This window comes from Labrus mixtus, chromosome 14, assembly GCF_963584025.1.
Source record: "Labrus mixtus chromosome 14, fLabMix1.1, whole genome shotgun sequence".
NCBI classification, from domain to species: domain Eukaryota; kingdom Metazoa; phylum Chordata; class Actinopteri; order Labriformes; family Labridae; genus Labrus; species Labrus mixtus.
The window spans coordinates 26,229,603-26,240,131 of record NC_083625.1 but is presented as its reverse complement, the minus strand read 5'-3'; the positions used below and the strand labels follow the sequence as shown (position 1 = coordinate 26,240,131).

The 10,529-nt window shown below is 41.5% G+C and overlaps 1 protein-coding gene across 2 annotated transcripts in view; it reads left to right on the top strand.

Annotated features, from left to right (window-relative positions):
• The first annotated feature begins 1,315 nt into the window (after window positions 1–1,315).
• nova1 (NOVA alternative splicing regulator 1) overlaps window positions 1,316–10,529 on the top strand; it is a 33,627-nt gene continuing 24,413 nt past the window's right edge. Inside the window, exon 1 of one of the 2 annotated variants that reach the window (XM_061056015.1) lies at window positions 1,316–1,994. In XM_061056015.1, the coding sequence (XP_060911998.1) occupies window positions 1,820–1,994 (175 nt within the window). In that variant the 5' untranslated portion in view covers window positions 1,316–1,819. Of the gene's footprint in view, window positions 1,995–7,777; window positions 8,809–10,529 lie in introns of those variants that run through there. The other variant, XM_061056016.1, reaches the window with a different exon arrangement.

The following is a 10,529-nucleotide window of genomic DNA, read 5'->3' as shown; positions in this document are numbered from 1 at the left end:
CCTTCACCTCCTGGCAAACAGCGACAATACACCCACCTGTCTGTCAATCAAGCCACGCCCCTAATCATGCATGACTTATCCTACATCATCCAAACAGATACATTTTTGAATCACCCCTCCCCTCTGTACAGTGAGTGCCAATAAAGAAATAGAAAAATGCAACGACGGCACAAGCATTTATTTTGATGACTAATGATAAGTTTACATAAGAACATGAAGTAAATACTGAACACTGGCTTTTCTCATAGCTTTACTCACAACACTTTTACCTGAGGTGTTGATTTGTTTTGCGCCAATTCATAACAGAGGTTATCTCAAGACACTTTACAAAAGAGCAGGTAAAAGACCTTACTCTTTGTTATATTACAGAGACCCATATACAATGTAGAAAACACTTTCAAACAACAAGTAAAGCTGAGCTGTTGCATGACTCATAATGTTTTAATTCATGATTTATGTCTGGATGAATCAAACACTTTTGTAACACAAGATAATCAGGTCTGTAGTTCTTGTTGAGTTTCCTCTGAATAGATAATGGATCATCAGGTAAAGTCAGGTTATTCTATCATTTATACATTGATGGATATGCATCAAATTAGCTGAATTACGGGGATATTACACCTTTATCTCAGACCCACGTTAGCTCGGCCTCTCTGAAGGCAGGAGATTATCTTTTGTTATAAAAAAGAAAGAAAAAATGAAATAATAATCCTGTTACATAAATACTTTTCAATAGTGAGATCCAGCTGACTCTATTCATAATATATTGTACAAAAAGTCAGTTAATGATTACTGAATGACTTACTGTTTTTGCTTTGAAACTTATGAAAGTATAATCACAAAAGTAATAATACAAGCACAATAATACTGTTATATAAATATACTTATATACAATCCAGCTCAGGTCTACTAATCAACTGACATTTTCTTCTTCTGATTATTCAATGCCGTAGCCTATATTTCATTGTTTTTTTTTTAATCTATTCATGACAGCTTACTTAAGGTAAGTATTATTATTAGGATACTATTCATGTATTTTTGTTAAGTGGAAAATTAAACCAAACTAAAACAGAAATGTAAGAAACATTGAGGGAAACGTTTGGGGGTAAAAAAAAAAAAATAGGCTACAATTAAAAAAGAAGCTGTTCTTTATTGAGAGAATCCTCTTTCTTGTTAAAAGTGCCTCCTCATAGTTAGTTCTCATCAGGTGGATCTTGTCTTGGCCTCGTCTTCGGCCGGTCAGTGGCACTGTGGTCCTCCGTCAGATCTCCAACTATATTTCTGCCCTCTTCACTACAAAGGAACAATAACAACAGCTGCTCCGAGCACACTGAGGACTCTCTGAGACATGACGCGGAGATGACTTTAAAGAAAGCTGTCCTCCCTCTCCTTCCCCTCCGCTGAAGCTGTTGCACTTGTTTTTAATGGCTGATCCTCTCTTTTTTTGCGCGTCAACAATGAGGAGCATGCTGCTGCCGGAGCGACGCTGAAGCGCGTATCACCAGAGCGTTTCACTCAATGGGCTTTTTATATTTAGCTCTGTCAGTGAGCGGAAAGAGCAGACCCTGATCCCGGTGTTGTCTGACATTTTGATCCCTTTGAGACCGTCTCGAGCCCCCCAAAACTTGTCGTCCATCTCGCGGAGCGCGTTATCAGGCTATGTGGTGGTGAGGAGGGCGCTGTGTGTGTGTGTGTGTGTGTGTGTGTGTGTGTGTGTGTGTGTGTGAGAGAGAGAGTGTGTGTGTGAGAGTGAGTGAGTGAGTGTGTGTGAGAGAGAGGAGGAATAGCGCAAATCTATCTACACCTCCGTGGGAAAAAGATGATGATGGCCGGTGGTGGCGGAGCAGCCGTGGACCATAACGGGATCTACTCAAATCCGAACCTGCTAAACCTGCAGCAGCCCCTCATGGAGGCGGATAATCCAGAAACCCGCAAACGACCGCTGGAAACTCCGGCGGAGGAGGCCGGCTGTACCAAACGCACCAACATTGGAGGTAAGAGACACTCTGAAGACGCAGCACATGCACCCTGTCTCTTCTACATGAAGTCGAAGCTGTTGTTGGAGAAGCCTTTGCATGCGCTGGCTGGAGTACAAAAGCAAATTCACCGCCTTGAGTCCCCCCTCAGTTTAATGCAAAGAAAGTCCATGCGGCATGGAGGCAGATTTTGGCTGCACATTAGGCTGTAACACGCAGCACCTGTGCAGTTGGCACTTAGAAACACTGAACGTGTTTATAGCTGTTACTTCATATCCCAGCAGGGAAAGTGACTGAGTGTCTGAGTAAGTGAGAGAGTGGCCTCCTCCGCTCAGGTCAGCTCAGAATTTGACCCATATCACTCGTTTCATCTACATCTGGAGACGTAACAGTAAGTCAAACGTGGTTTCTTTGCAGATGCTTTAATATGAAAAAAAGGAAAGTGTTCACAGGTCTTATCGGTGTTGTGCTTTAAGTCTGACACAAAAGGATTCCCTGATGCTTCCCTGTGCAGAGGCCAAAGATTTATCAGCATCTTTTCCCGAGAAACACTGTGCCAGGGGGGCTCGCTGACAGATAACAGGACAGGGAACAGCAGAAAGGGAGAATATATTATAGAAATATCATTGCGCATATTTTTTGTTAAAGATTGTATCGACATCTTGTGACGATGTGGTAAAAACCAAACATCCAGAGGCTCCTGTTAAGTATGGACCCTGTAGTTCAGGAATCACTGACCAACCCCAGTGACACAGCTTCACAACACCTTAATGACCTCATAACCTTAGATGTAAGAGGTGAATACTGACTCTGATTTTAGAGCAGATATATATTGAGCTTTTGAAAATACCTTCTCTGTGAGTATTGTGCACAAATGTTTCAATCGTTTTGCAAAGCTCATACTTAGTCTCAAATCTGCTTTTAAGGAAGAAACAAACTATATGGTGGCCACTATAGTGATTTAGAAAAATTGAATGAAAATAGACCATCCCTATTTGTATTTTGCACTGATACGATTGGGCAAACTGTAAAACATGTGTAGTGCAGACTGCCATCTGCTCAGCTGTGATGCTTTGCTACATGTGCTGCAGACAGTGCTGGGAGTAATATTGACTATCAACACTCTGCTCTGGACAAACAATGTGATGACATTATTTAATCACTCCAAACTTGCTGCATGTGTTCTGTAAAAGAAATACAACGTAGACACAAGTACCCATTTAACTATGATGGCTTTGTGTTTGTCTGTAATATCAGCTTAACATCACATCAGTTATATACCACTGCAGACAAGATTAACTATATAAACCCAGACAAGAAATAGCAGAAACATGTGTTTACTGCAGATATATGAAATTCAGTGTCAGGGGTTTAGGATACTTAAGTTAGACATTTCTTGTAATTTGGAGTTAGTACATGTTTTTTTTAAACACATATACAGAGGTGAACGAGTTAGAAATCATACAACTCTGTCTAACAAGTAGGGTACACACTGATCACCACTTGCAGCCTAGATTCCTATCAAAGTGATGTTATTTATAGAGTGCAGGGTCAGCCAAATCTCAGCATCTGTTTGGTATTTTTTTGTTGTTGTTAGGCGGTCAGGATGCCCCCTGTAGCAGCATCTACAAAGTAATACAATGCAAATTCAAAACACACAATTTCTCAACAGGCAGATCTAGGAGGCAGATGTTTAAATGTTATTATGTTTGATTTGAAAAGTGGTTGTTTCCATCCAGCCCTGCATTCAAAAAAAAATCTAAAGTAACATTTCAATTGAAGGATTACATTTAGTCACAGACACAAAGCGGACAATCAGGAGGTAAAGAAATACAACTGTGAAACACTGCAGTGCCATTTTATAAATTCCACATTTCTTTGACTGTAAGAAGGATAAGTGGTATCCAGTAATCATGGGAGGTGTGTGAACATTTTCTTTATAGCTCATCAGTGTGCTGTCGGGGTGCAGCAGTGAGGATGACAGCTGATTCAGTGTATCAGATTCTCTACATCTTATTTCCTGTCATTGTTACGGTCTGCAGCTCAGAGGGACCACTTATTTTGGAGCTTAATGTTAATTAGACGTCCGCAGAGAACACGCCGTTTTCTTCACCATATGCTACTGAAAATTGTCTGTCTTTGTGTCCCAGTCATTTGATGATAGCAGCATCCCATTTCTAATAGCACCAGCGTGTCTCTGCTGCATCTCAGAAAAGTAATTTCAGCAAGACTCATAAGGACCCTTGTGCCACAAGATGATATTTTAGTGCAGATTCAGCCCCCGTATGTCCTCCATTAGCACCCTGTAAACCTCTGAAGAACAGAGATGATGAGAGACCGTTCAGCTGTAGCACAGAGACTTAACTGTTATCATCCCATCCAGCATCCAGGCCATATGAAGGACTAGACAAGTGGAAAATTGCATGAGAGATCTTAATGAATACTGGAAATCACAATTTGAACTCAGCCTTTAAGAAAATATCAATAACTGTTGAGGTCAGCAATTTATGTCTTGAGACAAAAACATTTTTGCATCCTATTCTACATGCAAAGATTTCATTTTATTACTGAGTCTGATTTATTTTTTCTATGTGAAAAGTAGTGCCAAGATAATGAGTTCAACAGGGACTGTGATAATCACACATCCAGATCCTGCTGCTCTGATTGAAAAAAAAAAGATTACAAATCTTAATAAATGGTTTTGCCTACAGTTGCAGAATTGATCATATATTGATGCTTTACTCTGTATCTGGAATGATATTGTATGTAGGATACTTGCTAATTCACAGCCTTAAATCATTTTACTGCTTGCATCTCTGTAATGAATAACATTTTACAAGCTTGACTCCATGTTCTTCTAAGGATACTTCTCGACTACGGGGCCGCACAATTAAATGTGTCCTGATGATGGATTAACTCTGAAGTTCAGGCCTTTTTCTCTCAGAGGCTTCTTTAACAAGATCTTCTCTGTATAGAATACCTGATCACTTCATCACTAAAAATAAAACCCTATCAGCATTACCTGATCCCCTGATGCCTCTTTTATAGAAACTATGTTGTCATATGGAAGTCATGCTCCAGATTAGGACTGGGCGATATGACCTCATATCAATATCACGAGTAATTGAACATTTCACCTCGATTACGATTAATGAATGATTATTATTATTAGTCCTCATAGTTCACTGACATGGTCTCTACTGTAAATATACTCAACTATTAAAGCTGGGATCTCTGAATGCATATCTGATGAACTATTTTGTGGTTATTTATTGAATATTTCGAACTGAACTCAAAGCATCGCTTGTAATGAAAACAACACTTTTTAGTTTTAAAGTAGAAATCAACTTCTCTAAAACAGTAGAAAATAAAGTGTTTACATTTGAATCCTTTTTATTTGGTGTCGTCTTCCCTCAAGACAAAATGTGTCCAAACAACGGACATTGCTTCCATGTCGCGGATTGGACTTGTCGTCATGTGACTGCCCTGAAAATAATCAAAATAATCGTCATGGGCAAGATTACGTCGATTAGAAATTCTGAATGTCTAAATTTTCGATTAATGGCCCAGCCCTACTCCAGATTATATCAAAGTAAACAGCATGTGATTTACTCAACAAACATGAGCATGTAAGGACAAATGTCACGATAGGAATCATTCTAACGCGATATACAAGAATATATTAGAATATTTTTGTAGGTTCCTTTTAGAGAAGATGTTTAATTGTTGATAATTTGCAAAGGGAGCAACATGTTTTTACTGCTGACCTGAAAGTGTCAAAATGTATGAAAATGCTGCCTCGAAATATCAGAGCAACTATTGCAATCCAAACTAAAGAGCCGACAGTAACTGTTGCTGAACTGATCCAGGCAGCTTTATTCAATTACTAAGTTAATGTTTTTAATGTGTAAACATAATTGAATGTGTAGTCTGACCTGAAGAATTGATCCCAGCAGCTAACATGTTCACTCCTGATGTGTAATTAAACTTTACAGCCGTTTCTGTTTCTCCAACATGTCTATAAATGTGTTTAACTTTATGTGAACAGACGAACAGACCTCTGACAGGCCTCCACATCTTTGTCTTATAATCCTCTTTAAAGTCATCTTAATACCCCATCAGCTAGAAAACAATATTTAGGAAGTTAAAGTTTCAGGGAGTAAATAAACAGTTTGAAGATATTTTAACAAACTATATGAAATAATCAAAAAATACAAATGTGGGCATTTTATTTTTAATGCAGATGTAAGTATCGAGATGCTTTTTTCACTCTGCTCGTAAAAATATCTCCAAATATTTTATGTTTCTATATCCGTAATTGTTTAACATAGATATCACCCATGTGTGCAATACTGACACAAACTGGATCAGATTGAGCCTAATGTGCAATACGCCTCGAATATCTACACTGTCTATATTTGTAAATTATTAAATTCCCTGTGCTTCTACATAGCTTTTTATTCTGTGCTTTGGTACATATTTCTGCTTATTCTATTTCTATTCTATTTTTTTTCTATATTCTATTTCCTACTTCTTTATTGTGACTAAGAGCAAACATAACGACCACATTTTCCCCTCTGATTAATGAAGTATTTCTGATTCTGATAGAAACCTGATTTGTGATTTTAAATCTATGATACACTTTCAACACTTTCATTACATTAAAGCCTCATTTATTTGGATTCTGGGTGTATAAAGACTCTCTGAAACTAGACATCCTAATAAGCACAGATACCACAGACCCCCTTCTATTGCAGATTCCTAAGGGTTACCGCATTGTATTCCCAGTTCAATGTTACATTTCTATGGTGCGATGTAGCCTACAGCATTGCCTCTAATGTGTTAGCATATGCAGCAGTCATAGAGGTGACATGGCAGTAAACGTTCTGGTCATTCTGATAAGTTCATTGATTTCATACGCTGGTCGTTGCAGTTCATTTGGAGCAAAGTCCTGCAGGCTGGGCTACACAAAACAGATGCCTCTGGAATATCTCGGCGCTGTATGTAATATATGTTAGCATCACCCCCATACCATGTAATCTGCATGCATTAATTGTAACGTTGCAAATTCACAGCCTGTCTGGCGGTGTTGGTAGACAGCCTGATAATCGTCAGCCATCCCTGTAATCAGCAGCCCTCCACCACGTCTGATATTGATCACGTTATTCCTCCAGAACTGATCATTAACGTGACTGGCAGTTACAACAAAGAGAAGAAAGCCCGTGCGCTCTCAAAGCCGAGCCCCCCTCGTTGTGCATTAAGAGCTGTGGACACTGAATGAGGGAAATTACTCTTCTTTTATCACCGCTGCCCCTTCTCTCCTCAAAATGAACATCTTTCATTCATTTTCTCTTTCTAATTACCCAAACTCTGAGCCCATGTTTTCTGGCAAGCATGTGCCTCCCAAAAGGTTGTGAGGCTGAGGGATTAGGTATGATCTCGTAATGTTGCTAATGGAAAGGTTGGCACAGGAATGTGAGCTGTATTTTTTTTATTTATTTATTTATTTTTGGTGGGAAGGACACAGGTGCCCTTGCAGAGCGGTGTGACGTGAGTGGACTGTGAATTTGCCAGGTGGCAGTGAAAGAGAGAGAACGAGCGATAAAAAACGAAGACAGAGCAAAGCGGGGAAAAGAGGAGAGAGAGAGAGATAGACTGGGAGAGGGAGTGGAGTCTACAGGGAGGCTGTGTCTATAGACCAGAGCATCTCTCGCTGACTGAGACGGGAGAATTTTCTGGATGAAATTCACTCCCACAGACCAAACTGGCCACGATTTTAAGGGTTTGATTTGTGGATGAAACTGATCAGCAGCCAGGAAAGGAAAGTGTCTATTTTTTTACAGCTCTATTTAATGATGCTGGACCCCCCTCCTGTCAACACACACACACACACACACACACACACACACACAATCAGTTTTTACACACACATTGAGTCACTTAAGATACCTCTCGGTGTAAGATTTATAGGCGTAGTGATTGGCTTCATCACCCCCCTCCACCATTCTGCGGCACTGCCATTTGCAATGGTTGATGAGCCCCTCCGCCCTCTCAAACATGGCCGTCTAAGGGATTGGGGGTGGGGGAAAGGAGTAAAAAGGAGGGTGGGTGGCGTAAGGCACGCTGTCTCGGATCACTCCACCTCCTCCATCATCTGCTCATGCTATCCCTACACCGCTTTCAGCCGCCGCTGAAGGTCACTCTTCAAGCTTCCTCGTTCACGTTCTGAAGCCCGCTCCCCCAAAGCCTCTTCACCTATGTCACTTTCCGCTAAAAAAAAGTGAGTGAATGGGCTCCCATACTTTATAGTGCTGCGTCAAAAGAGGCGGAGTGGAGGAAGAGGATTCAATTTTTTTGGGCCCGGCATCAGGGGGTGGGGACGTGACGCGGTGGAGGGAAGGAGGCCACCCATTGGCCGAGCAAGGCGTCAGTCCTGCGCGCTGCTGCAGACGGACAGGCCACTCGATGAATATGGATGAGAGCAGTGAAAAGGGTGATGCGGCAGGGAAGACCCCCCCCTTCCTTCAAACCGATGCAGGCTTGAACAATGCGTGCCGTCTTTCACTGAAAACACTGAGAGCCTGCATTAGCATTTTCTCAGACAATTGAGGCTCTGGCCAGCTGCAGGCATGGCTCGGATGCTGCGGTGAAATCTATTTCTCCTGCACCCACTGATGAATTAGACCTCGGTGAAAAAAGTCGACCGGCCGCATTCCTCAACACTACCACTGCACCTATGCCGAGGCTAATGTTAAGATCCCCTTTAGAGATTGTGCCCCGGCATTGATGGCGATCTGACAGAGGACTTGAGCAGCAGCAGATCTCAGAATGGGTAAGCCCTCGAAAACTCTTTTTTGTTCTGACTTGTTGAATTTATCCTTCATGCATTTTATCCTCACACACGTACATCTAATTTTTTTGCTAATTTTTTTTTGTTCCATCGTCCTTGCCGCCTGTCAGCAGCAGGTTAGTCCATTGAAATGCAGGATGGGTACTCGCAGGGGTAGTGAGAAGGAGGGGAGGACGGTCACAAGGCATTTCTTCCTGACCCACCCCCCTCGAGTGACTTAACTAAACACATTTGGCTCAGCGTCCGTGTCTCTGCTCCAAAGCCATCCCTTCCAGTCTTGGAAGGCAGGGGTTTGAACTAGCACCCCACTGGCTCTGCTTCCCAACGTGCCCCACTGCTCCCGATCCCTGGCGGATTGCAGCAACAGATTGCCATGTTTACTCTACCACATGACGCCATTTAAACCTGTTACTGTGATCTCAGACACTAGGACGGAATTAATTATTGACTAATGACAGCAAACGTGGCTGCGAGGGCCATGAAAGGGATCTTCCTCTTCCCAGTTGGGTTTTTACTCCGGTTCAAGAACGAGCAGAAAGTTACGCAGTGGGTTTTGGCTTGTCCGTCAACAACAGGTCCTTGAATGTTTGGGATTGTGCAGTCATTCAAATTAAAGTCTCCGTGTGGGGCTACGATATCAGATGTTCCGCGATAGAAAACGTGGGCTGAAAAGCTTTTTCGACACTCATGTCAGACATGCATGATCTTTATTTTTCCACCAAGGTCATTTTATTCTGATTCGTTGTGTGGAAAGCAGAGATCTGACTGGGATAAAGCATAAAAATCTAAAGACGGGAGAAAGGTTTAGTGATGAAAAACACTGGTTACAAGATATCTTTGTAAAGGATTATGTCCTATTGTCTGAAAAATGAGCAGCACCTGACGTATTTACTATCATTATAGTGCTTCCAGGTAAATATCGGTACAGTTCAGCAATATGGGTTTTCTCAAAGGTTAAATAATCCAAATTAAAAGTGATTCTCAGTGAGAGTCATGTCATTGTTCATATGTATTTGTCAGAGCCATTGCACGCCAAACAAGCGTTGTGTCTGAATGGAACATGAGGGGCATATTAATGCAATAAGGAGAGGAGCAAACATCTGGGCTGTGAAATCCCTTAATGTCACAGTGCCATGTTCATTCACATCTGAGTCTAATGAGTGCATTACTGAGGCAACAGGTTGGTCTCAGTGCAGGGCGGTCCACCTCCATCCATCCATCCATCCGTCCAATTTTCCTCCACCACCAAACATGCCGGTCAAGCCCCCCCTGCATCGATACCCTCCAAGGACCACAAGATGCAGCAACACAGTCACAGAACATCTGCATAGTTCTCCACTTGTACTAGAAATCCACAAAGATGGACAGTGCTCTTTTTTACATCCCTGTCCGCTGTAGTGACGTCACCTTTTGAGGCAGCTGAAAAGGAATCGAACATGACGTCATTGCATCGATATCAGCATGCAGAGGAGAGCACTACGATTGCACCTGTACGGAGTGTTTACCATTACGTCATCGATACAATATTTGGCATTCAGTGGGGATCCACAGCTGCACCACATTTATAAATACCATATTTTAGTTATGTGATAGTATGCAGGTCCAAGCTCAATATGTGGCTGATTGCTTCTTACTCGATTAGTGCACTCAATGTAATTTACTTGGACTGATACTTTACCTACTTCTGGACTTATTATAAATTA